This window comes from Gopherus evgoodei, chromosome 8 (assembly GCF_007399415.2).
Source record: "Gopherus evgoodei ecotype Sinaloan lineage chromosome 8, rGopEvg1_v1.p, whole genome shotgun sequence".
Taxonomy (NCBI): Eukaryota; Metazoa; Chordata; order Testudines; family Testudinidae; genus Gopherus; species Gopherus evgoodei.
Window position 1 is genome coordinate 22,862,161 of NC_044329.1, and position 27,985 is coordinate 22,890,145.

The window sequence follows — 27,985 nt, forward strand, 5'->3', positions numbered from 1 at the left end:
ATGGAGTGCTGGAGAATAATGGTAGCTATTTCCCAGGTGTTTCATCAATGCATCGCTACAGATGAACCTGTGGCAGCTACTTCAGTTCTCCCATCAACTTTCCTTCTACCCAGCATCTCCGTGCACAAAGCCCAGAGAATCTACTGCTCCTCCTATCTTGCATGTTTGCCACAAGCTGTGTCTCTGATGTAAGTACTAGCTGACAGAGAGAATGCACAAAGATGCAACCCACATGTCTGCAGGGACACTGCCCTGAATGAAAGTAAACTGGCTTTTCAGTACTATGTTTGCATCTGTCTAGGTCTCCTGACAGTAAAGCGTCTGTTCTGTGGAAAGCTATTTGAGTGGTAATTTTAATTGGTTTGGAGGTTTTGATGAAAAGGCAAGACATTAGCTGTTGGAAAAACTTGGTATTGGGGAGGGCTCAAGTGAAATCAGATTAGATAACATCAGCTGAATGCCATTATTGGATTGTATAATTTCATTCCAGTCCTGTTCCCCACATCAGCTTTATTGTAGTGATAGATATTTATGCAGGCTTAGCCACAAGGCACAAATGGAATGCACATGCTGCTCCTTAAATGCAAAGCTCCATGTGTACACAGCGCTTCTCACTCTCTCCTTCATTCAAGGGCACTATAGCTGGGCTTCTTATATCTAATGAACCCTATACCAATGGCACATCTCTTACAACACTCAGAATGCTTGAAGCTTAGGGACAGTGTGGCCATAAGGAAGTGGTTGTGTGGAGATTTGCTCTATGCTTGAGTCTGGTCTCCCCTCCATTAAAACCATATCTCCCACTGACTCTAATGGGAACTACGTATGTGTGTTGTTGGACATGCAGTTTACACTCAACATCTCCTGAAGCTTCCTGTGGGGTGGAGTGGCTCAACATCATCCAGCATTACAAGACAGTGCCCAAAAGGCATCTTCCTGCCCTGAGATGTGAACACTTGTTGAAGATTTACGCTCTGATCCAAAGCCCATTGGAGGCTTTGGATCAGGCCCTTAGGGGGATTTGTGGTATTAGCCTTGGTATCCCAATTAAATTCCACCTACATCCCCCTTCTGTAGTTTCAGCTGCATACGGCAATCTTTTCTGCCTCCTGCCAGGGCCGGTGCAACCCATTAGGCGACCTAGGCGGTTGCCTAGGGTGCAAATATTTGGGGGGCGGCATTTCGGGTCCTTCGGCAGCGACCACGGCGGCTGGATCTTCGGCCACCCCGGTCGTTGTCATCGTCATTTAGGTGGAGGGAGCTGGGGCAGAAGGGCGCGGGGAGCGCCACCTGCAGCCAGTAAGGCGCGGAGGGGAGGGGAGTCCGGCACACAGGGAAACTCCCTGCCCCAGCTCATCTATGCTCCACCTCCTCCCCTGAGCACACCACCCCGCTCTGCTTCTCTCCTTCCCAGGCTTGCGGCACCAAACAGTTGATTGGCACCGCAAGCCTGGGAGGTGAGAGAAGTGGAGCGGCGATGGCGTGCTCGGGAAGGAAGTGGAGCAGAGGTGAGCTGGAACGGGGAGCTGCTGCACGGCTCACTGGGCTGGGGGGAGCTGCCATCGGGGATGGGGATGGGGATCTGCTACAGGGCTTGCGGGGGGAGAGGGCAAGGTGGATAGTTTCGCCTAGGGCATGAAACATCCTTGCACCTGCCCTGCCTCCTGCCCTATATCATTGTATAATTTTGATGTGCACTGTTAATCAGTCTTGCTCCCCAGAAGCTGCTGTATTTCATCTTTGGACAGAGTAACTCTTGGACGTCCATATCAACATTTGCGAAGTGCTTTGTGTTCCTTAGGCATAAAGGTGTTATATAAATCTAAGCTACTTTTGTTATATTATTCACTGTGGCTGCAGACATACTTACATCTAAAACTTGGAGCTAATCATTTAAATGCACTTTAATTTTAGGCTGACTTTCTTAAAAACTCTTTTTCTTCCTCGCTGCTGAAGGAAATGCATTTTGAGTGCACCTCTGGGGAAAGGTGGGGACTTTGCAGAGCTGCTTAATTCAATCAAATGCCATATGAATTGTTCTAGGAATATTTCACAAAGATCTCCCAGGCTTTCCTCCCTAGTGAAGGAAGAATGTGGCCCCTTAGTGGATGGTAAACACTACAAGTTCATAGGCTCTCATAGTGACTTCCTGGGTGTTGTAAGCCCTGTGTTTAGCGTGGTAACTGGAGAGGAAAAACAATTACCTCAAAAGCTGTTTGGAGCTTGGAAACTGTATGTGTTTTCTTTGTTTGTAGCAGAGCACTATAGGGATCTGATCATGGCCTTTCCCTTCCACTTCCTGGTAACACAAATATGCATTTGTCAATGCCTTCCTCACCACTAAGCACCTCAACATAGACTTTCCCTCCTTCTCTATTCCATTTGAGCATGGACTTTCTCCATCTGCTCATATGTGCTATCTGCATTGCTAATATAAGTCTGTGTTATATTTGTTGGATTTATTTGTTTTTAAATGGGTCATGCAAGGTTTTAACAAATTCAGAAGTAGGAAAGGCTCCTGGGGCATGGGTAAAATGTATGTAAATCTGCCATATGTTATTTAGCCAGAAGATCACTGAAGGGAAAATGTGCAAGTGTCCTCTGTGGTTGCCTGATACAATAAAACCTTTGTCTTAGGTCACGTCCAGACTAGGGTATTAAAATCGATTTTAGATACGCAACTTCAGCTATGTGAATAACGTAGCTGAAGTCGAATTTTTAAAATCAAGGTACTCACCAGTCTGGACGGCGCAGCATTGATGTCCGCGGCTCTCCGTGTCGATTCCGGAACTCCGTTCGGGTTGATGGAGTTCCGGAATCGATGTAAGCGCGCTCGGGGATCGATACATCGCATCCAGACTAGATGCGATATATCGATCCCCGAGCAATCAATTTTAACCCGCCAATGCCGCGGGTTAGTCTGGACGTGGGCTTAGACAGATTTGATGAATTTAGTTCTCATCTAACTTCCAATGGAGAACACAAAGAATGCTTCACGAGAAGGACCGAGGGAAAAATTTGCCTCTCATACCCCTTCAAAATCAGAATTGCATGGGCTACATAAATTAAGTCCACATCAGCTTAAAGAGAGAATCCATGTAGCACAGCCCTCTGACATATAATTTCCTCAAATAAGATAGGAACTTCCTGCAGCATTAATCCATCTTGTACTGGCTCTGAGCCTCAGAAAGTCCTGCCACTAAGGGGCTACATCTAATAAGGTGAACACTGCTCCCCAGTGCTCAGATCGCAGGGTGATGAGTGCAATAGAAAGCATAGACCAGTAGATTCACTAATGGGAAAATCTTTGCAGTGAAAGTCAAATCAATCCACTGCATTTGGCATTCATTGCATTCATAGTCAGAGGTTCTTCGCGTGTGAAATGTGTAATTCCACAGGAAGCATATTGTAACACCCAAGGTACATCCTGGCGGAGGAGGAAGGAAGACTATGACCTAGGAGGTAGCACAAGGACTCATGCAAGTCAGAACACTGGGTTCTTCCAAATCTGCAACTGACTCACTGTGTGACCCTGGACTAGGCATTTTTCTCTGAGTGTCTCATTTTATTCATCTGCAGAAATGGGCATGCTAATCCTTGCCTACCTCTGAGATGGTTCAGGGTTAAACTAGTGTCTGTAAAGCTCTTCCAGAACCTTTGATAATAGGTTGCTCAATATATGTGTGAAATTGCTTAATTATTTTCCAAAAGTGGGAAAAACCCTTCACCTAACACATAGAGGCTGGCCCTTCTCCAGCTGTTGAAGTCATCCAATTGCTACCTGCATATACCTGACTTTACATTCAGATCTAAAGGATAAAAAGCCTTTTGTGCAAGTCTGATAACTTCTATTATTTTGGAAAGGGAGCATCTGGAGAATGAAAGTCCAAAGTGTAATGAGCAATGGCCATTGAAATGACTTCAAATAACTTGTCAGAGGTGCTGGGAATTTTTCTCTGGTGCACTGAAAACCCAGTTCATCACTCTTCATTGCCCACCGTGTGCTGGCCCAGACATCAAAGAGATAATCCTTCAGTGCAATATATGAGTCAATATTTGTTCAAGGTGAAGTTGCAAAGCCCGCTCAGCATCCCATCTGTTCCTTCCAGTTCTCTTTGTAGTGAATGCCTTGTAAACCGGTTGGCTAATGAGTTGGATGAAGGTATTTCTCAGATAGAACTTACACCAAAGTACTTTGTCTCTGTGAAGCCTATGAAGAGAACTGGGTGAGATAATGAACCAAGATTAAAAATAATTAACTACATTTTATTTTGCAAGAAACTCACTTCCTCTAGGGCCAGATTGTGATGCCATCATTCACATTGGCCTTGATTCACCACACTGTCCGAGCCTCACAGTCATAGAGAACGGAGAGCGGAAGCTGCTTACAGCTTCAGGTGTCCAGCTCCGGCACAACATAGGCCTATACTCTCCCCTCCCTATTCTGTTTATGAACCTGTCCTTCTACCACCACCAGCTTTCTATTTGGGTGTGGGTGGAGTTCCCCAAGAAATGGCCCATCTGTCATCTCCAGCCAATTTAAGGCCACTTAGCTCTGCAGTGCTTTAATGGAACAATAGTCTTAGCAGACCAGAGAATCTGGCCTATTGAATAGGATCTTGAAGTCACATTGGAGTCAGTGGGGCTACTTATGGTGCAAGGTATTACTCAGATACCTTGTGATCTGTCTCAAGGCCTACTACATTTTTTGTTAAAGCTAGACTATGAGCTCCTCTGGGTAGGGACCATCCTTCTTGAGTGTTTGGAAAATGTCTATATATACACTACCATAATTAAATGATGAAGTTTAACCATTGATACTAGACAAGGGAAAGACTTACAAGAATTTCTAGTCTAACCCCAAGCTGGCCAAAGTTGGATTGGTCCCTACAGTAATTTTTTTTGCAGCCTAATTTAAACAAGGAAAGTTCTACTACCTCCTGTGGGATGGGTGAGGAGGCCCGTTCCATGGTTTGTAATAGATTTCATGGGTGGGAACTTTTTTCCTGGTGTTTATCCTAACATTTCTCTTTCCTTAATTTCATCCTATTATGCATAGTTAAAAATTATATCAATCTAAAAAGTTGCTCACCCTCTTGATATTCACACCCATGATATCTAGCACAGGAAGTCTATATTAGCGCAGTTAGCAGAGAACAAGTTAGAGCCTTAGTACTGCGTGAGTTTGTATGTTTGAAACTAGCCTACACATTCTACCCCTTAAATCATCTTCCATGAATTTCCCAGGAGATCACTGAAGCGTAGAAATGTTGCTAGCATTGCGCATCAAGTATAATTACTTGCACTGCAGGTTCTGGGAGAAAAGTAACAGTAGATTTTATGGTAGCGAGTGTAAAGTTTTTTTTAGTAACTTCATCACTGTTATACAAATATACATTTGTCATCATAGGCAGAAAGAGCCCAGAAAGATCATGAGGGATGTCAGTAAGCAAGATACCAGTAAGTCCTGGCTGACATTAAACACAATTCTCTCCCACAATAACACTGAGAAGTGTGTATGATAGGAGCTTCAACCTTGTGGGACCCAAATGAGGAACAGAGGAAGGACAAATGAAGAGGAAGTTTGAAATGACATGAGATTCATTTGTTTGGATTAGAAGAAACAACATTTCCCAGAAACTCAGTTTCCTGACTGGCTGTCTCTAATGTCAATAATGAAAAATAATCAATAACAGACTAGAACTGCAAGAAGCTGTGGGGGGAAGGTAGATTTTGCTGAAGGATCATTCATGAGGTGTGGTAATATGTAGAGCTATGGCCATAAAAAGCGTGTTAGTTTTTCCGCAGCTCCCACGTACTCGGAGTGAAATGATGTGAAGTATTTCCTACTAAAGATACATACATCTTCCATCAATTGCTGTGCTGTGAGCAGCCAGTAGGAAAGAGAGTTTAGATTCTGTCTTACAGGATGAGACAACTGGAATCAAACTGTTTCATTATGGAGAGTTATTTCTGGGCAGTTCCCAGAGTTTCTGTTGCTATCTTAAGGCCACTGGTTTGTCCTGTTAATGGATCAGGAGCTGACAAGCTGATGGCTGGGTGACAGACTCAAGCAGATTGTTGTTCTTTCTGCGGGGGTTTCTTTCATCAAGTGAGGAGGACATTTCAGAGACAGAAACTTGATAGAGTTTTCTGGGCTTTCAGATGCAATAGAAAGGAACTCATACTATGGTGCTAGCTGCTGCATTTTCTTTCAATTCAATAGAGACATATACCCATGTACACACACACACAGAGCCTGGATAGATAGATAGATAGCTACACACACACACACACACACACAAAGGCTGTGTGTGTGTGTGCGCATGTGTGTATATATTTAATCTTCATAAGCCATAGTAATAGATTGGATCTGAATTTTACATTCAGGCCAGTCTGGATTTTGGACATACAGAAAATTTGGGGAATGCTCCTATCTAGGGATTCAGTTTTTCCCATTATTCTTACCGGAGAAAGAGGAACTTTAGATGCAGATATAAAGTTCCATCAAATTGAAGGTGTTTTCAGACCCAGGGTTCTGGTTCAGACCCATCTCTAGTTGTAGCATGCTCACCCAAGCTGTGCACACATTCATGCATGCATGGAGGAGAAAAGCAGGCAGACCCACAAAGACTCAGACACACTCTTCCCTCCACCCAGAGTTGAAAAAAAATCCTGTTTCCTGATTGGTCCTCTGGTCAGGTGCTTCAGGTGAAAGAGACATTAACCCTTAGCTATCTGTTTATGACAGAGGTATGGAGACAAAGAGAAAAACGCTGTAGAATATTCAAGTACTGTGCTCCTGTGTATAATAAACCCAGCACTAGTGAATAGGCTTGGGACTCATTCATAACTAGGCTGTGGCAGCAAGAGTTGTTACTGCTGAGCTGGACTCAATATCTCATCTCTCTTCCTTCTGCAAAATGGAATCCACAGCAGCATCTTTGGCGTGTTGTTTAGAAGGAGATGCTCATGGGCCCCTCCTGTCCCAAAAATAAATCATAGGTGTGCTAGGCACTAGGAAGGGGAGGGGGCAAGCAGCATGAAGGATTGTCCGGGTGGGTGGGGAGGAGGATAAGGAATTGAAGCCTCAGAATAGTTCATCTCCATATGATTGCCTCGATGAGTCAGCTGTCAGGAGACTCCAGTCCTCACCTACATGAGAATTCTGTCTATGTTCTGGAGGGCAGGATTTGACCCCAGGATGGAATTACTGATGATCAAACCCAGAGCTCATTTAAAAATGGGTTGTAATTTCAAGCAAGCTTTCAATAGGTTAACTGGTAAACTCTGCAGAAAGCCCAGGGGAGATAGATTGAGTCAGCCTCTCTTCAGGTGCCCAGATCTTACTCTTCATTCCAAAGCATCTTCCAGAGCTCCCCTGCTACTGACAGATCTGTGCTCTTTTAGATTCCCTCCCCATGAATCTGAATCCTCCCTGACGCAGTGATGCCCTTAATATACAAAAAATTGGCCACAGCTCCTAGCAGCTGCTGTTTTGCAAAGAAGGTTTCTAATTTTACATAATAGCCTGATTCCTTCCCCTACCACACTGAGAAGAGCTGTTCCTAGAGCAAACAGGATACAGGTACCAAACACCTAACTACCTTTCCCCCTTCTGTCCAAGAATCAATACCCCAAATCTGACCACTCAGCACCTCCAAAGCCTTAGCTATCCTGAGTCTGCCACAATGTTACATTAACAGTAGAACCAGACAGCAGCTCATCAGTTTGTATGGGCTGGAAGTCCACCTTGAGTCCAGGGCAGCTCAGGGTCATTTTAGAGGTGGTTTTCCTTTTTTTAAAAGTACCATTTTGGGGACAGAGAATGTAATTGTGACCTCTCATATATTGCATCTATCTTTCTTTTCCAGTTCCATTTTCTATCCAAAGGAGGAAAATTAAAATAACTTTATATCTAATCAAAGCACTTTCCTGGAAGTGACCATATTAGCAGCTACGTACACAGCTGTGTCCTCCAGGCAGTGCTGCTGAGTTTGCTTGACGGTTAAGTAGCTCAGAGAGATGTTCTTACAGATGTAACTTGTAGGGAAGTTCACAGTCTGTTGATTTGTGCCATTCACCAGGGCTCCTTGAATAAAATGGAGCAGAACATTAGCTAAGACAGAACAAGGTACTTAAGAGCATTTTGCTTTATCTGATAAATATACTAAAGTCCTGGAAAGGAATGTCAAATAGCATCAGTCAGTGTATAGCTAGGAACCAAATTGCTTACAATGTCTGTCAGTAGCACAGTTTCTTTTATTAATCACATCCGTTTGTGCGCATGTCTCTGTAATGCAAATCAACTTGGAAAAATAAGGGGGTAGACAGCAGATCTCGCACATCCTGTTTTCCAGTCAAGTGTTCCTATTTCTGGTCTGAATCTAAGTGTGGCTTGTACAGCACTCTCCACATGTAGAGGAGATAGTATCCATAGCACAGGCTGGATGAGTTCTTTTGATCAATCATCAGGAGGGTTAAAGACATGTTCAGCTGGGCCAAATCTGGGTCTTTACTGAAGTTAATGGGAGCAGAGTTTGCTTCTTTGTCTTTAGCTATGCCCCAGTGCCAGTTGACTCGGGCTCACAGGGATCAGGCTGTGAGGCTATTTCACTGCAGTGTAAACTTTCAGACTTCGGCTGGAGCCCGAGCTCTGGGACCCTCCCACCTTTCAGGGTCCTACAACCCACGCTACAGCCCGAGTCCAGACATTTGCACAGCAGTGGATATCTAGTGGCTGTATACACATACCCTAAGAGTCAACTTTGTCACTGGCCTGTTTTCCTAGATGTCAGTTCCCCTGTATCTGACTGTTGGCTAGTGCTGGCTGTCCCCTGTAATGTTATCAGATTACATTTTAGAGAGCCTTGCAGACACAAAGGAGTGGCTGTCAGATTGACCCAAGTCTGTCCCTGCACAGGGAATGGAACATTTTATATCCTCTCTTGTTTTTTTCTTAGTGTTTGATCTTTGAATAAGTATGATAGCCATCATTACATTCTCATGGGAGCATCACACTGCTTTGAAACCCACTCATAAGCCTTCAATTCACTGCTAGGTAATCACTGAAATTTCTGTAGTGCTGTGGGACCACAGGGCTCTTTACTGAATGATAGACAAGCTATATTTAGGGAGCACTTTATTTGCTACTGAAATTAAGCCAACTCTAATGTGGAACATGACAGCTGTTTAATTGCACACCACAACACTACACAACAGTTTAAGACAGGAAGTGAAGGAAAAAACATATTCACTTATTATTTCAGAGAGTTTGTAAATTGGCAGAGTAATATTATCAGAAGTGGAATTTGTCCAGATACACGCACTAACATTTATATATTTACAAAAAAAAAAGTACCATGAAATAGGTAGCACCCTATGTTAAGAAGACTTCTATAAATAGTTTTATTATTTAGTAATGTTTAGCCACTTTGTAGCATACTGGAGAGCAATAACAGATTAAGTTCATGTATTAAAGATATACATTCGTTCAGTACAATTTATGCCTTATAGTTTCTTTTGTTAACGGATTGCCTTTGCATAATTGGTTAAGCATTTATTATTAATTCATTTTATAACATACTTTATAATACACTAAGGGGGTAACTGCACTGAGATTTCATTTATAGGTAAGGATAAAGCAGTTATAAAAAACACCTTCATTTAAAGTGTTACCATGGTATCTTTAACAATCTCAAGTGGCTATGAGATCAGTTGAAATCATCCAAAAGTCAGCACCTGCAATAGCATAGTGATGCCTAGCACCGCGCTGGGTCATTTGTTCAGCAGTAACTCAGCCAGTATACTCACTTCCAACTCTCAAAATTATCAATATCACCTGCTGTACCTAGGCACTCACTGAAAGTCTCCCCTTCAAAATACTGCCCAGTTTAGCTTATAAGATCAGACAGAAACGCTGCGCACGGTATCTCCACGGGTTGGTTCACTTATTGGAGAAGGTACCATTATACATACAGACAAGTTATTTATTGAAATATAACAATACATTTAGAATACTTAAAAGATGCTAAAAATGCACATTGGCAAGTATTGTTACAATGGTTTCTACCCGTTATTGTTTATAATTATAACAAGTCCTTGTTAGTGAGAAGCTAAATTGGTTTCCTTAGAATAATATGCCTCATATCATGCACATGTTCATATTGATTTGTCATTGTAACAGTTCGGTTGTCTCTAAACACAGAATGCTCGCAGTGGTGTGTTACTGTAGAGTGACTCGTGATGGTTAAGCAGTGCACACTGCTTTGCTGTTACTGTGTAGAACTGTGGGCATTACTGACATTTTCCCTCCAGCTCTGAAGAGGATTGAAGTATTTGCTTTAAAAACAAAATAAACGGATAGGCCTTGGTTTTCAGAGGCTTCAGATGGATTTGTGAGTGCTTAGCCTTTCTGAAACTTAGGTGCTTATGGATTTGCAAAGTTCATGTGCATTTTTAAGAAAAATCAATCTAAAGCTATTTGAAAGGAACAGAAGGGGTGACCTGTCTCTTAGAATATTCAAAACTATGGACAGAACTGGGATGTACAATAAAGAATGGTCCCCAGGTTGCAGTCCCTAAGCTTAAGAGGTAGTAGAACCATGCTGGTGTTCCCTTTGCCGTGCAGCCCCATCCTTCCCCGTTTAGCACAGCTGGACCTTGACAGACCTATGACTTGGCTTCTTCACCTGTCCTTTCTTGCAGCATCCTGAGCATCTTTCTCTACCACTGCCATTTTTGTCCAACTGCATTACACATAAATAACACAGAACCAGGCAGACAGCGCCTGTGCTCAGCTGAGCCTCTGGTAGCTTTCCTCCTCAAGCTCAATTATTCACAGAGGAGAATTATATTAGCACTGCCCAGGATGCTACTTACATCACTATTAAAGCTTGTTAAACCAACTCAATGGCACTGACTTCAGGGAAATTAATTAAAAAGCAAGTCAAAGAAAGGTTAAGTTGTTTTGGTGCCATTCTGAAGTCCATCTATTCTAGAAACATCACCTCAGCCATAGAAGAAAGACAGACACTAAGGCAGGTGTGAGGTCCACAGACAATTTTGTGGCCAGAAGGGAAAAGCAGTGGCTTATTCCAGTTCCCACTCACCCCCAGTCTCACTGCTATTTTTGATTTTTAAATTTCCCAGTAAAGTAGTGGATTTAAAAGAAAACCAAAAGAAAAAAAAAAGCAATGAAATCTTATACACTTAAAAAGGGATTTTCCCTCTGACTTTCCAGGCAGATTCTTGGCAGCATCCCCATTACAAGGTGAGCTTCTAAATGGAGGAAGCTCATTTGAATACTCACCATAAAACATGGGAATTATCACAATAGGTTATGTTCATTCACCGTTGCTTCCCATAACCTGAACCTCAATTGGATATTCAAAGCGGGGTATGCAAGAGTGTACCATGTATGCAAGTCACTCAGGTATCTTGTCTTCCATTTCCTTCTCCGAGCCCCATGCAGCTGGCTGGGTACTGCATTACATTGCTATAAACTGCTTAGGCGTTAAAACACCTGAACATGCGGGAAACTGTCGGCGTGGGGTTTTAGATGATATTTTCCATGCTTTCTTTGTGTTTGGAAAAATTAACTGGAGTAAGTCTCTTGCCCTGGTGATCTGGTGGGAATATCGATGGCACCATCAGTGGGAAGAAAGCCAGTTTGGGGTTGTACTGGGAAAATGTTAGAAAACACATTAAGTAACTGAGTGTTAAACAAAGCTTTATGCTTAGCATGGATGAGGATAAATTGTGTTTTAAAATATATTAGCTGGCTGTGGTTAACTTTAGGGTTAACTAATATATCAATTCATACAAGTCATGTTAAAAATATGCTAGCTCATGTTGGTGCCAACTAATGAGTTTTAAAGCACAGTATGTCCTTTTCTGCACAGGTACATAGAGTAATGCTTGATGTCAGGTTTTCTAACACAGTGTCTTTCCCCAAGTAGGCAAGGCAAGATTCTGCTGCTTCTTTGCTGGCTAGACAAGGGGCAATGAAAAATAATCTCAATTCTTCCTCTTCCGCAAAGTGGGAGAAGGTGGATTGGGACATGACGGTAGCTAAGGGGCCAAGTTCTGTAGATAATGATGTGTCTACTTTTCCACCATAAATTCGGTTTCTCGGAGGCTGACATGTTAACTCTTTATGATGAGTGGGAATGAGGGGAGGCTGATATGTAGCCTTGCGTGTAGATGTGGAATTTATCTGCTCCCTTAACAGAGACAGGTCACTTTCATAGACTCAGCCAAGAGATATAATCATGGAGGATATATGCCATCCTCTCCAGACAGATGATTCTGGTCATATGACTAGTGTGCGGGATGGGGCATATAAACATCACAATATCCACCTAGACCTCCTTGGAGCAAACCTGAGAACGTTTGGAAAAAGAAAATGTGGGCCTATTTTGCTAAAGAAAGCATGAGTGAGAAGACAAAGAATACCTGTGGAACAAGATGGAACACCCCCCTCCTAAGCATTTCAAAGGGTTTATTTACCAAGGAACCACATGATATGCCTAATTCCTCTGACCCAATTTCCATCAATATTAGCTGAGATTTTCCCTTCCCTTGAGGACGGGCGTGTATTTGGAGCTTGAGGTTATTTTAACATCATTTCTTGGTGTTTAATGACAGGTTAGCTGGAGGTCTTTTTCCTATTAACCATGTCTGTGTTTTCTTTCCTTTCTCTCTTTACCCCTTCACTGTGTCTGTCTTTTCTCCCGTCTGCATTAAAAGTGGCTGTTCTTCTATCTCCAAGTTCCTCCTGCTGTTCTGCAATAGACCAGTTCCTGTCTAACCCTGAACATGCTCTGTAAGTCTTTTCTTTTATTACTGTAGCATCGTGTGTGTGCGTTTATTATTCTTTTTAATACACTTCCCCTGTTGTGTGGCTTACCAGGGATGGGGTTGATGGGGAAACTTTAAATAAATCATGTCAGGAAGTTATAGCAGAATGTTGTGTGTCATTTCCTGTATGCAAATATCTTATTTTTGGCAATACAAAGGGTAGGATGCATTCTTTTTATGGTACTCTTCTGACTTTGAGGATTATTATTTATATTATGGTAGTTCACAGCCCCATGTGCTGTACAAAAGAATAACAAAGATGACAAAGCTTTAGCTGACAGTCTGATATTAATTGCATGCCAGAGTTGTACAGCACTATGCATACTAATCTGTGTTTAGATCAGTGGTTCTCAAACTACTTTTTTGCAAACCACTTGAAAATTGCTGAGGGTCTCGGCGGACCACTTAATGATCTTTCCAAATGTTGTTTATACCATTAGCTAAGTATTGTAAAGTGTTTTGGATAAAAGCACTATATAAAAAAACCAAAACTTTGTTTCTGCTGCAAATAAAAGCACACAACTCATTTTAATATCAGTAGTCTCCCTTTCTAATTCAATGGATGTGCCCTCTCCCCCCCACCGCAGCAGCCCCCAAGCTGGACCTGGGAAGGAGTAGGGCAGCCTCAGCCCTGGAACTGGGGAAGCCACCTCTTTCTCTGGCTGCCGCAACCCTGCACATACCAAATAGCCCTCACCCGCTCTTCTCATCCCACTGCCCCTCTCCCACTTACCCCCTATTGCCCCCAAGGCCACCACCTCACCTTACATGTGCGTCTTCTCCAGGGTCCAGGCACCTAATTAGTGGAGCCACCCCTGATCAGCTCCACTAATTAGGTGGATGGACCTTCATTCTGTCATGTGCAGCTGCCCAGGCATGCACCTTAGAGGGATCTATCCACGGACCACCTGAATGGAGCTCTCAGACCACTGATGGTCCATGGACCACAGTTTGAGAACCTCTGGTTTAGACATAAAATCTTTCTAAGCCCCTTGCTCTGCCAGATATAACACTCAGGAAACTTACCCAGTGAATTCCACCAAGGTTCTGACTAGGGTTCTGACTTGGTACTGATGACAGTAACTAACCTTGGGGAGAATTGTGCCTCCTACCACCCCAAACAACAACACACACAATGTCAACACTAGGGAAGGCAGGAGTTTTGTCCTAGTGCAAGCTGTCACCTCAAACCCACTGGACAATTTCCGCTACAGGGAGCAATAGCCTAGTTTTGCTTGGCCTTGACAGTTACTACAAGTGGGATAAGCTAGTGGAAAATAATGATATCCTGCATGACTTTGATGTGGCAGCAACAGCAGACCACATAATGCAGTAACAGCAAGGGACCCAGTGGCCCATTGATTAAGAAGAATTCAAATGCCCAGTGAATAGAAAAGGACTCTGGCCGGTAGGGGATTAATCCCTCTTTCTTTAATACTTTTTTTTATTCTGATGGTGGGTATTGCTGCTGGATGTTAATATCAGCAAATGGAATACATGTTCTAGCTGGATTTCCTTATGATCCCTGCATGTCTACTGAATCTTTGACATAGTTTAAATTTAAAGAAAATCCAAGCCAGTATCTATAGTTGTTTGAATACAGCAGTGTGACTTGGGTGATACAATATCTGTGTCTGCCATCTGTAATTTCTTCTAGCGAGGTCTCTGGGTAGACAGCACCATATGCAAGTCACAGGGCAGCAAGCTGCTCCATTGCTACGTGTCAGGTTTTTCTCACCCACTTCAGAATAGTTCTGCTGCAGGAATTAAAGGGTGCAATGACCAATTTGGCAAAGGGATTTTTTTCCTGTAAAGGGCTGTAAGTAGAAATGAAGGAAAAGTTAAGCTGAATGTCAGGGAAATTTTCTCAATGAGGTTCATTAGAGGGTGTACTAGTCTCCCCAAGGGCAGTAGAGAAAACCCCATAACAGTGGATATTTGGGAGTGGATTGTGTAAAGCATTAGAGCAGGGAATAAACCTATTATGGCCAACCAGGATGGAGAGAGAATGAGGAGGCTACACCAATCATTTCCATCTCTAACCAGCAGGATTCATTTTGTGGAATTTATAAAGTACCTGTTGCCAGAAAAATCTCAGTAACTTTCAGCATCTCTGACCCCATCACCACTGCACTCTGTCTGACTGTGATTTTTAAGGGACAAGAAGAGAATCCTGGGCATGCTATGTGACCAGACTCCCGCCTAAGCAGGATTCTCTTCTGAGCACCACTGAGATTAATGGTCAGGTATTTTACATAGTGCTTCCCAACTATTAGAGATCATGGAACATTCCCCTAATTAGTTGGTAGGCTGCCAGAACTGCACCCGGGCTCCTTAGGCCTCACTCTGAAAGATTCTTTCCAAACAGGCTTTAACGTCAGATGGTTCCTGACAAACACTTTAATTCCTGCCTCTGCACCCACTGTCTCTGCCAGCCTTTTCCATGGACAGAGAGAGGAAAAATGTGTCAAATTATTATTTTTATTATTGTTAACTAATTATTAGCTCAGCTCCTCTTTGCTCTGACATGGAAATTAACAACTCCACACCCCCCTCACTGTGCTTAAGAATTCCTAGTCAGCTGAGCTCAGAGCCAGGGTGGTTCTGTTTTCAGGTGGCGAGCCTGAGCCTCTGCCAGTGTCACAGCATCCACACCGCTATTTTTAACGTGCTGGCATAAGCCCCACTAACACAAGTCTATCTACCTGAGCTGGGAGGCTCAGTCTCAGGTGCAGTGTAGACATGCCCTCAGTGGTCACAAACAATCAGCTTTTAGCCAGATCAGCCAGGAGATACATGCACCCAGACCCCATGTTGAAGAGGTGATTATTAATGAATCCAGCTGCATTCAGCTTTCGCACTATGGCTGATTTGGGCTGAACTTCACATATATGATATAAGGGAGTTTGCAGTCTCACTCTGGAGTTCAGGAACCAGGTTGGAGAGAAATATGGCTTGTTTTTTTTTAGGTAATGAAGAATGACAGACACACAACAGAAAATGAAGATCACCTGCAGAATAAAAGGCCTCTATCAGCTATAATTTGAAGAGAACCACAGGGCTTCCGCAGCCCAAATCTATACAAGCTAAAGCCAAGCTGGCTTCAGCAAACATACCTACTCTTATTATCACTGCTAGAACTAGCTGCTGTAATGCCTTTACATCATATACTAGGTGCATCCTGTATAACTGATCTTTAGAAAAAAAAATTGGTATTAGCATTGTGCTAGCCACAGCTTTCTTGTACCATACTCCCCACCTTCATATACTATATGTACCATACTCCCCACCTTCCCAGCTCTGCTATTAGTACCTCATCCCTGCTCTTTTATTTCCTTCCTTCAGCAATCAGGTGCCTGTTGCCAATGAGGCAAATTAACATTTCTGTATAGAGCACCTGCTACTGCACCCATCCATGTTAGCACACAGCAAGGATGGCTGGCTGTTTGGAATGAGGGTTTTAACCCTCTCCTTGCCAGACCCTGTTCGAGAACCCTTCTCCTAATCATTAAGGCCACTGCCTTCTTGTACAAGTTGCTGGTGAGAACCCTAATGTGAGTTTTTGGGTCTCACTCCCTGACCCTGGTATCTCTTCCACTGTCATTTCCATTAATTTCCTAATAAATGGCTGTACAGCCTAAGTTCCTCACAGAGAATAACATAATCAGCACATGATGCATTGTATATTGTCAGGCCCTGGGGTTCTCACAAGCAGCTTGACTGAAGGGAGCATGAAAGTAGCAGATAGTGGGATTTTTGCCAGAAGTATTTAGAGGCCTCTCTTTTACAGTCTCCATATAAGCCTGCTGCAGTCTCATCTCTCGATGAAATAACTGGCTCCAGCAGGGACAGTCAGAGACAACAGACAAACTCCCAAGAACTTGTGTCACTTGTGTGTAACTCCTTCTAGAATCTCATGACCTTGCACCTCCAGTATATGTGAATGAGGTGGTGATCCATTTTTCATACAAACCCCAGGACCTAGGGACTTAGGCACCTGGGGCCCTGATTTAGGCACAGCTACAATCCACAAACTCCCCACCCAACTCTAAACTCATTTGACTCCTAAGTTTTTGCTATAAAAGTTCCCTACGTGTCTCTGGGCATGCACACTCTCAGGCAGGCATCCATGTGCCTGTCTCACACCTAAGCCCCCACGTGAGCCTCAGACCAGGTGAAACTAGATGGCAGAACACCTGTCTTGCCTGTGGGACCCAATCTACTAGGTATGCTCTGAGTATTACTAACTCCACACAAGATGTCCAGAAGGAAAGGGTGTCAAGTATAAGAGGGTAGCCGTGTTAGTCTGGATCTGTAAAAGCAGCAAAGAATCCTGTGGCACCTTATAGACTAACAGACGTTTTGGAGCATGAGCTTTCGTGGGTGAATACCCACTTCCTCAGATGCATGTCATGCATCTGAGGAAGTGGATATTCACCCACGAAAGCTCATGCTCCAAAACGTCTGTTAGTCTATAAGGTGCCACAGGATTCTTTGCTGCTTTTAGGAGGAAAGGGGACTCCTTAGTAACCTTTAGCTCAGGGGTATGTGCATTCCCTCAGGATATTAGAAATCCCAGTTCAGTTCCACTCTCAGGTGAGTGCTCTAACCACTGGCCTATGGGACTTTATGATGTGGCTCTTCCTCAGCCTCACATGTTGAAGCCATTCCACTTCATATTAAATAGTGATTGAATGATTATACTCCAGAGAGTGGAGCTCACCTGAGAGGTACAGAACCCTTTCTCCACAGTAGGCAGAGGGGAGAATTGAACCTGGGTCTCATACACCCCCAATAAGTACCCTAACCACTGGGCCAAGGTTATAATGAAGGGTACTGTCTCCTTCCCCCTACCTGGTTTGTGTATAGTTAGGTCTTCCTTATAACTGTTAGGCCAGAGGTTAGCATGCTCATCCAGGATGTGGGAGACCCCTAGCTCAAACTCCCTCTCTGCAAGAACAACTGAGGTATCTGATTCCACGAGATAGGGGTTCCTGTCTGTGGGTTGCAAGCAGGGATAGGGGCCTCCCTGCAACCTGGACTATAAGAGATGCAGGGTATAGGACACACTCAGTCATTGGCATTTTCCCCATGGCTAGCTTTGGTGGGGAGCCACCTAGCACAATCACTTTTGTGGATCTTTTTCTCAGTCTTCCCATTCATTGTACAGGGAGCCTTGGCGGCCAGCCCAGGGTTTGTGGATACCAGTGATTTTCAAGGGGTCTAAAGCATTGCAACACCTAAGTCCTCTGGTAGCTCCCTGCCTGGGGTTAATTATTATCTCAACCAGAAAAGAAAAGAAAGCTCAACTCCATTTTGGGTTGTTTCCAGTTGGTTTTTTTTTATTTGTTTAATTTTAATTCTTATTTCATCTAATTTCTGATAGTTTTTACTATTTCTCTTTGAAAAATGTCTTCTGTGAACAGAGAGAACTCTTGACCTTCAAGCTGTTTGACTTCCTTTTCACCCACCGGAGACTGGAGTCTGCTGAAGGAAAACTAAAAGGACCCCTCAGTTATACAGAAAAAATCTTGGACCAGATTCTCTGATGTGGCTGAGCCATAAAACTAGGGGTAGTAAAAGGCAGTAGCTCTAAGTCCCATTTGGAGGCCCTGGATCCTGTGGCTATTCCACTTTGGCCCAGAAGGCGCCCAGCATAGGTTAGAGCAGCCTGTGGGCATCTCTAATATATGTTGACCGGCCACAACCCCCAAGAGGCTGTTAGGGCAGGCAGATATTAGCAGGGGATAGAGATTCCCCAGCTACATTGCTGTACCAGTAAAGGTTGAGAAAATGGTGACATAGGAGCCCTGACAGCATCTCTGTGTCACCCCAGGGTTTCCCAATGTGTAGGGAATTCTCAAAAGGCCAGTTAAGCCAGTTTTAGAGCTGCTTTGTACCACTCGTACAGCTCAGTGCCTCCAGAGAAGGGTTCATCATCTTTACAGAAATACTGTAAACATCTACTGTTGTCATCAGCAATCCAGGGTCTTATTCTCTGCTTCCTCACTCTGGCGTTAATCAGGAGGAGCTGCGCTGAGGTCAGTGGAGTTACACTCATACAAGAGCACAATCCAGCTCAGAGGCTTTCAGGATGAGTCTCATTCCTGCTAGCCATTGGTGCGTGAGTATTACGCTTCTGTTGGACTTCCTCTTCTCCCGAGAATTGTGCATTACTCCTCAACTCCAGCCTGGGGTTTAGCAGAGTATTTCTTCAACTGCTTCGCTCTACTGCCAAGTGATGCTGGGCTCAAGGTAACAGATCGCTCCAGGGGATGCATGCCACCATGATCGGGATCTAGAGAAAAGCATACCCAGTTTCCTTCCTTCTCTCCGACTTGAGTAACAGCCCACTGGCCAATTGGTAGCCCAGCTGTCTTGCTGTCATTTGTCCTGCTAGCCGTAGATAGAGGGCCTGAATTTCCACTGCCGTGTGAAGTCATTTACTCCTGTGCTAAGTAGGTCCAAAACACTACCATTGGGGTTTGGTAGCTTTTTTACATCCTCTTAGTTTTAGTATAAATGGTTACAGACAGGGCAGGGAGAATCAGGGCCAAAGTCTTGCAAGAGGGAAGGTGGCTGGGAGGAAGGCTTCAGAGAAAAGAAAGGAACTTATATGGGCCAGATCCTCAGCTGGTGCAAAATCAGCATAAACCCTTTGACTTCTGTAGAGCTGCATCTGTTTACAAAACTGAGGATCTGGCCCAATGGCTTCATCAGCTAAGCAGGTTCCTGTGCTGGGATGCTCTTTTGATAATGGCACTGTGACAACTGAAGTTAAAGCAGAAGCATATTTCACAATTTGCTGTTGTCAAAACCAGCCCTGATTTGTCAGCGAGTTCAAAGTCATCACTTTGATTAGGCCCCGACACAGAAAAATGTTTACGTTGCCATGGCAATCTCCAAACCAAGTGATTCATCCAGAAGGGAATTAACTGTTCTGAGATATCTAGTTATGATGAACTGATTAACTGTGACAGGCTGGAAAGGTGGCAGTGGGGAAGGTGATGAGGGGAGGGGAGATGTGGCTCTTCTTTTTTTTTGGCTGCATGGCATTTTATAGAGCCTGCTCAGTCGCAGTTTGTTGTGACCAGGAAAACAGGTGTCTTGGGTTTAGGGTCCCTGGTGGGAAATAATTAGAAGTTTGTCAAGCCAAAATATACTGTGCAGATAGGATGAAGGCTGTGGCTGGAAGTTACGAAGGCAACTTTCAGCCCAGTCGTGATGGGATTTTTGGTGCAAATTGGTGAAGCCTATTTTGGGTCACTGGTTGGACACAAATAATTCTGCTAGAAATTAATCAGTCAGAACCAGCAAAAAAGCAGCAAAAATCCCAGAAAGGAAAAGAAACTGGGAGACCCAAATGCTCCACCAAATTACATTTATGTATGTATGTCTGTGTGTAAACGATTGTGAGTCCATGGGTACGAGTGGTTGTTTGTGAAAGTAATCCTGCTTGGGTCTAAATGGGTCTGCGAGCGGTGAGGATTTGGCAAAGGTGTATATGAATACATGTGTTTATCTGTAACCATGCATGTGTAGGGATAAACGTTCACTTCTCTCTCTGTGCCACCAGTTTTATTGATGGAGGTGTGTACATAGCACTGAGAAAAGGGTTGGTTAGTTAACTGCTTGAAGGAATGTACACATACTACTTTCTGTCTCAGACTGAAGAAGGGCAGTTTTAACTAATTTAATTTTTCATTGAGCATGAGTTGAAATTAAGAAAAAAGTATAGGAAAAAATTAAGGTAGGTCAGATTTTTTTTCTAAACAGCTACACTGCATCCTTGTAAATAGCTGAAACAGACACAGTGGGGTGGAGTCTCCCCTGAGTTAAACTGGTCTAACCCAGGATTAACTCCAGTAAAGCCAGTGCAGATACACCACTGTAAAACAGGTGTGAGTCAAGAATCAGACCCTGGCTGTAAGTTGTTTGAGGATCTTCAACCCTGGGCTATCCCTAAAACATCTATGCTCTAAGAACAGTGCACTGCCTGCACTAGGACCTGCAAGAGAGAGTGAATCCATCTGGGGATTGTCCTGCACCAGGAAAATCTCCAACTAGCTGGTTCAGGCAGCTTTATGACTCTGCATAGCCAGAGCAGAACAGAGGGGCTGTAACAGGTCTGTCCCCCGTAAACTTTATTATATAGTGCTATAGGTGGATGCACACTCCTTGAAATATCACAGAGAGAACAGAATCACTGTCTGACAGAGCCAGGAGTCTGAAAGGATAAATGCAGTGCAGTATTTATACAGAAAGTACTGTACCCTGCTTGAGAATATTCCCTGAATCTACCATGGAACTAAAAAGTGTTCCCAAGTCTTTAAACTAAGGATGCAATTAATGTTAGTCAGAAATTCATGTTCAAACCCACGCAGAGCCCTTCCCCCCCCCAACTTGGGGTCATTCTTTAATGCATTTTAAATTGTTCTGTCAGTGGAAACTGAAGTAGTTTGTATTTCTGAAAGGTATATGTGCTTCCTAAAATAAATTTTAGCCATTGCTTTAATCTTGCTTTAAAATCAGAGTTACTAACGTATGCATTGCGGCTTATGAAACTTAAGGTGAATATGTACCTTGTAGTGAATGTCTTTGTCTGTGTAGCCTACATATATAACCCTGGGAGAATGTAGATGTAATTAACTAAAGGCCTGATCCTGAACCCCTCCTTCTGGCTTCAGTGGGATTTGCAAATATTCGGGGTGTACCAGAATCACACTTGAGATCCTTTTTTAGCCTGAGGGTTAAATACAGTACTACAGGTAGATTCTCTGCCCTGTTCTGCATCCTTGCTGCCACTTGGGAGCGCACCAGGAGCAGAAACCACCCAACAAATTATGTGCTGGGGATTCTCTTGCATGGAGAGTGTCCAGTGAGCACAGAGCCAGCATAGCCAGCCTCTACTCCTCCCTCCCTCCTATCAGTCCAAGCACAGAGACATGTCAGGGAGTTGGAAGGGGCAGGATACACGATGCTCTAGTTATCCCCCAGTTAGGATATGAATCCTTGGAAACCATTGCCAGCTGGCACAAGTTATATCAGCTGGTCGAACCTAGGCTGGGGGAAGAGACTCAAAGACTAGAACTGGCATAGGCTGAGAGTTATATGGGCCCGTGATGCCCATGCTCCACCAATATTTAGGAACGTGGGCCCAGCTCCACCAATGTTTGGGCTTACTGCACTTTAGGGGGCCCCACACTAACACCCCAGGCTGCCCTGGATCCCATGTCCCTCTGAAGAGTGGGGCCCAGGGCTGTTGCCCCGGTCCATCCTATGGACAGGACAGCTCTGCTTGGACCCATTCTGGGGCACCGTCAAAAATTATATAAACCTGGCACCCGTGAGAACTGGTGGCTGTTTTGCATCTTCTCCCTTTCCCCCTCTCCTTGGGTAAGGCAGCACTGGGGAGAGGAGTCATCATTTCCTAAGTATTCCCTGAAGCTCAGGCAGAGCCAGTCAAGCTCCTGTCTTGCTGGGATTTGCATGCCTTGGCAGGAGAGCCCCCACCTTCTCCCCACAGTGATAAGGAGGTTTCAAATACTTCTGGCTAAGAATCAAAGGGCACGGAGCAGAAAAGGTATTTGTAACTCACACCATAATCCAATACAAACTTCCTCCTTACCAAAGTCACCCTTGAAGGCTGCAGGTTAGATGCCACTGCCCTAGATGAATTAAAGCTCCCACTTTGGTGTTGTCTCTTTCCCCACTTTCAAGAGCTCTTTAGTGTGGGAGAGATGCACTCTCGTATTTGCTATAGCTCCCCATCCCACAGCAATTGCTCCAGATCAGAAGTTGCTTTGGTAACAGATACACAAATGCATGTACCATTCTCCAAACAGTATCATCAAGAAAGACTTCAGATCTAATGGATGCTACTGAGGACCAACTGCAAATAATACAGCTGAGCCCTGGCTTCCTGCTCAAAAGTACAATAACAATTAGTCACACTTCATCACAAGCAGCCCAATGGGATTAATTGGAAAAATTGTGCCTGATGATTTATTCAGTAGGTATTATTGTGGGTGGCACACTGTATGAAGTTTCACAGGAATGCTTTTGTGTGGGGGTGTGAATTAATGTCCAAATATTGTGCAGCATTGACTAACCACGCTAGTCAACGAAGTAGAGTGGAGCACACATCCACACAGTACCTTGAAGCTGCATGGAAGGAAGAGGAAAAATGCCAGTCCTATTCTCAGTGCCAGCTCTAGTGTTAACTCTAAAAGAATGTGCAATTTGTGTCACCCAATCATTCCTTTCTCCAGACAACCAGAACAGGAGCTTGGAAGGGTGATTTTTCTCACAGAATAGAGGGTGTTTTTGTTTCATTCCAGTTTCCACCGGTTGCATTGTGCCATAGCCACCCTTTAGCATAATAAAACAGCAGGTCCAAGAACTTGTCCCTCTACAGAACCCTCGCTTCCTGGTGAGCAGAACCGCTGCATGCATGGTGCAGATGGCAGCGCCATTTTCAGAGCTATAAACAGTATCATTGTCATAGCTCTTTGAATGGTACTGCCATATGTACTGGAGAATCAGCATTTATGCTTGTAAGGGCTATGGGCCAGCTGGATTTTCTCCCCAAATGAAGTCAAATCCTGACGTGTGAGTGAACATCATGCTGCTTTAGAGGGATTCCCCCTCCACAGTATTCATTCTTGAATCTCCAAGGATCTTCTCATCTGTCCTCTAACCTGCAAAAAGCAAGTGTCCTGCATTCCTAGAGGTTCATTGTGAAGCCAAACCTCTTTGATCAATGCAAGAAGCAGCAGCAAGTCCATGAAGATGTTTGATGGCAAATCAATCCCATTGTGCGCATTTTCTTTACCACAACAACTTATTTTTATGGTACAGTATATTCCTCTGTGTGTGTGTGTGTGTGTGTGTGTGTGAGAGAGAGAGAGAGAGAGAGAGAGAGAGAGAGAGAGAGAGAGAGAGAGAGCTCTTCTTAAACAATCAGGTTTCTGTGGCTATAGATTAGTCTGATTTTCAATACAATCCATAATGTGCTTTCTTACATTTTTATTGGTGAATAGATAGCAGTAATACATTGTGTAGTAAAGTCAGAAGAACATGATAACAGAGCTCTATAATTGAAAAAAGGGAACCATACAGAGATTTTTAAAACCTGTGACAGGAGAATGAATGTGTTGGCACAGAGTAAATATTGTGAAAACAGAAGCCAAGTTTTCATCAATGAATAGGAACCTCTCATACAATCCGCAGCAGAGCTTGTTTCCTGTAATGATGCTTTGGCTCTGTCTACTTATAGTTTTAGAGAGACAAGGGGGAGCAGATGAGGTAATATCTTTTATCAAACCAACTTCTGCTGGTGAGAAAGGCAATGTTTCAAGCTGCACAGAGCTCTTCTTCAGGCCTGGAAAAGGTGCTAAGGCCAGGTCTATGCTAGGAGATTAGGTCACTATAACAACATCGCTCAGGGGTATAAAAGATACACACCCCTAAGCGATGCAGTTAAACCGACCTAACCCCCAGAGTAGACAGTGCTATGCCAACAGGAGAGCTTCCCCTGTTGACATAGCTACTGCCTCTCACAGAGGTGGATTATCCACATTGATAGGAGAAGCTCTCCTGCCAGTCAGTGTAGGTAGTGTCTTCACTGAAGCACTGCAGTGGCTCAGTGTACTGGTGCAGCTGCGCGACTGCAGCGTTTTAAGTGTAGAACTGTCCTTAGAGCATGTCAGCAAGTCAAGATGGAACAGATAGTTTAGCATAAATAGCGCATATTCTAAGGGACCATTCAAGGTGAAGTGACCCATTAACACACCTGTAGTCATAGGACAAAAAAGGGGAGTCAACAGTTACAGATTGTTATAAGCCATAAATCTAGTGTCTTTATTAAGACCCTAATTTCTAGCATCTAGCAAAGCTTTGAATTTAAGCTTCCAGACTTGTCTTTTGAAAGTGGATCTTAGATTTAGCTGTGACGCTTAGGAAGAGATCTGTCTCTCTCGCCAACAGAAGTTGGTCCAAGAAAAGTTATTACCTCACCCACCATGTCTGTCTAATATCCTGGGACAGATGTGGCCACAACTGCATAGTTATGGTGTTGTATGTGTGTGAAACTGATTTAAAATGCAGTTATATCCTAACATTATGTCTGTTACTGGAGATGGGTACAAACCAAAACCTTGTACCTGAACCCAACCAAACTTCTGAGAAGTTAAGATCTACCCTAAATGAAATGGGTTTGTTTGTTTGTTTGTTTTGGAGGGCGGAGAGGAGGAAAGAGCCAAGAATTAAATTTAGGCAAATTTCAGAATGAAACATCATTTTGAAATGAAAAAAACAAAACACACTGACTTTTTTGAAATGAAACATCATTTTGAAATGAAAAATGAAATTGTTTCATTTTGAAAATATTGAAACAAAACACTTTGACTTTTTTGAAATTTAAAAACAATTTTTTGCCAAAACTGTTTGCCAAAATCAACACAAATTTGCAACTAGTTCTGGTTGACTCAAAACTGCATTTTTCCATGAATAAAATATTTATCTGAAACATTTTGCCTAGCTCTAGTTGTATGGTGAGAGAATGCATGAGACCTGCAGTCATGACGAGATAGACAACAAAATAATGACAGGTTGTGGTAGGATATATCCCCTTTGGAGTTACACCTGTGAAGTAGTGAGTGGGTTGGGCTACTGTGAGGGTAGGGACTGCATCATTTGGTTAAGGATTAATACTTTCTGTACAAGAGAATAATTGGCAACACAAAGCTGAATTTCCAATGCCAGGAACTTTATCCCTGTTGTATACCAAACTAAAAGATCCAACAAAGCAGAGGAAATGAAGAGGAAGGAAATCTCATATTTCTCTGTTCAGGTATGTTCTGGGCAACCACCAGCTCTGACTCTCTAAATGGTGGCAGTTCAGGAGAGCAAAGCTAATAAGTGAATGTTGTAAGAGAGAGTTCATGTGTAGAAAAGGAGTGAAGTGGTTTGTCTCATTGACCCAGAATCCACCCCTGGCTAAACCAGTGTAAATCTCTTTACACTGACTTCCCTTGGAGTGGGGCAGTGAACCACCTTTAGTACCTTTCAGGATGGAAGAGTGTTAAGTAATGGCCTTCGCATACCAAAATGTCTTTTTTCTAGCAAACACATTGAGACATAAATCCTGATTCAGTTCTGTGTCATCTGTTATTAAGCACTAATTAGGATTTTAGATTGCTGATCTATAAGCTGCCTGTGTGTCAGTAACATTGCTCTGCGCTGGCTTTCTGTCCATAGAGATTCTAGCTCAGATAAAAGCAAGAGCACTGGAGCAAACATCACATGGGAGCTCTATCACAGGGACAATACTTGTATTTGGTTTGTGGTTTTTTAATTCACACCTTCTCTGGATTTATTCCCATGGCTGCTGGCAATGAAGCTCAGTCTTGCTGTTCAGTGATATCAAAACCAGACTCCCCCAGTTCCACAGAGGCTGTAGGTCATGTATATGGATCCTTTTGTTTTGTGGGCTAACAGATGTGATGCTGCCTTGGCTTAGACCAGTCCTTGTGCAAGGATTTTGTTGGTTTGTTCATTTTTGCTGACTCACTTTTCTTTCCTGGTCACTCATCTCATGACTGTCCTAATACAAGTAATCAGCAAGGGCTTTTTAAAAAAACACAAACAAATAGCAACTATCCACAGAAAAATCACCAGCAACTATTTCTTTTTGCACAGGACAGATGTCTGAACATCCGCCTGGGGAAATATCAGTGCTTTTTTTTTTTAATAGGTCAGGTTATCAAGTTTGCTGATTTCATGTCATTCCAGCAGTGTTAGAACTGGCAGTCCACCGGGGAGAGGATCTCCTTTCCTGCAGTGATGCTGAACTGATCACCTGCCAGTGACAGTGGCACAGTGGGGCTGATTCTGATCTTACACCAGCTTTACACTGATGGAACACAGTCGAGGTTGAGGGGCTTAGTCCATTTTTGCATCGGTGTTATTGAATGAAGAGTCAGACTCACTGTCATAATGTGGCTGAGGAAGGCAGGGATGAGGCTGTTTGCCTGAGTGAAGATTTTGAGGATAGGAGCCTTAGATTATAAGCTTATGGGCAGGGGCCACGTGTTTTATCTGACCAACACCATATGCATTTATTATTATTATCTTTCAAAATTACATCGTACGGAGTTTTTAATAACTAGCCTTCACAACATACAGGATCTTTAAACATTTAAAATTTATCCCCATGAGTCCCCAGTAAATCCTGACTTTGAACCAACTCTGTAGGTTTTAGTCAGGAGTTCTGTTAAACTATCTGCAAAATTCCTGCATTTGAGGTGCTCAAATGCCCTTTTTTTTCCTTTGACTTTCTTTAAAAGTGCCTCAGAGTGCTGTCTCCTGCAGATCCTGCATTGTGATGTCTTGCACTCCTGACATGTTGTTGAGCTGGCAATGTCAATCAGCATGATCTTCTTTGACTTCTTTCCTACAACTATGTCTAGTCTGTCTGCCTGCCCCATTTGGTCTTTGACAGTTGCCAGATCCTGTAAAATCATAACCTCTTTCATTCTCTAGAGCGCTTTCAGTTTGATGGTCATAATACTGCATGGTTTGTTTAAATACATGCTTGCCACAGAGACTCCAATGCAGACACTTGGCAACTTAATTATGTATTTCTGCCAGCCAGGCACCTGCAGGTGCTCAATACATGCTCCATGGTCTCTTCCTTTTCAGTTCTGCAGTTCAGGGGACAGTTCTGTCAGTCAGTTTTGTTTTGAACATAATTAAGCCTTAAGGACTGCTCTGGTACACTCATGAGACTCTCCACTTTTCTTTTGAGGTCTCTTTCTACAATCTCTAAATCTGTTAATCTTCAGTCACTAATGAATGTGCGGGGTCTCCACCACTGCCTGTACAGTGATTTCTGAGTAAATCTTTTGAATCTTTCTTTGGCAGTTTGCATCTCTTTTCTTTGATGCTTTCTGGGGCTGGGATCACACTTAGCCATTGCTTGTTATTGCAACCAGATAATCTTTTACTTTGGCTGAATCCTCATATATGTTGATGTTATATTATTCACTGTCAGTTGCTTCCTCCACAGAAATCAAAACTTTTCCTTCATCTCATTATTGGAGGTACATCCTGTCCATGTCTT

At 43.3% G+C, this 27,985-nt stretch overlaps 1 protein-coding gene across 6 annotated transcripts in view; it reads left to right on the forward strand.

The window, feature by feature from the left end:
* HTR4 (5-hydroxytryptamine receptor 4) overlaps window positions 1-27,985 on the forward strand; it is a 230,268-nt gene that overhangs the window by 162,712 nt on the left and 39,571 nt on the right. For 2 of the 6 annotated variants that reach the window (XM_030573396.1, XM_030573397.1), the window contains one exon: window positions 37-188. The exons of 2 other annotated variants lie outside the window; for them this stretch is intronic. In XM_030573396.1, coding sequence (XP_030429256.1) covers window positions 37-187 — 151 coding nt within the window. In that variant the 3' untranslated portion in view covers window position 188. Of the gene's footprint in view, window positions 1-36; window positions 189-12,750; window positions 12,827-27,985 lie in introns of all 6 variants that reach the window. 2 more of the 6 variants (XM_030573400.1, XM_030573401.1) reach the window with 1 other exon arrangement.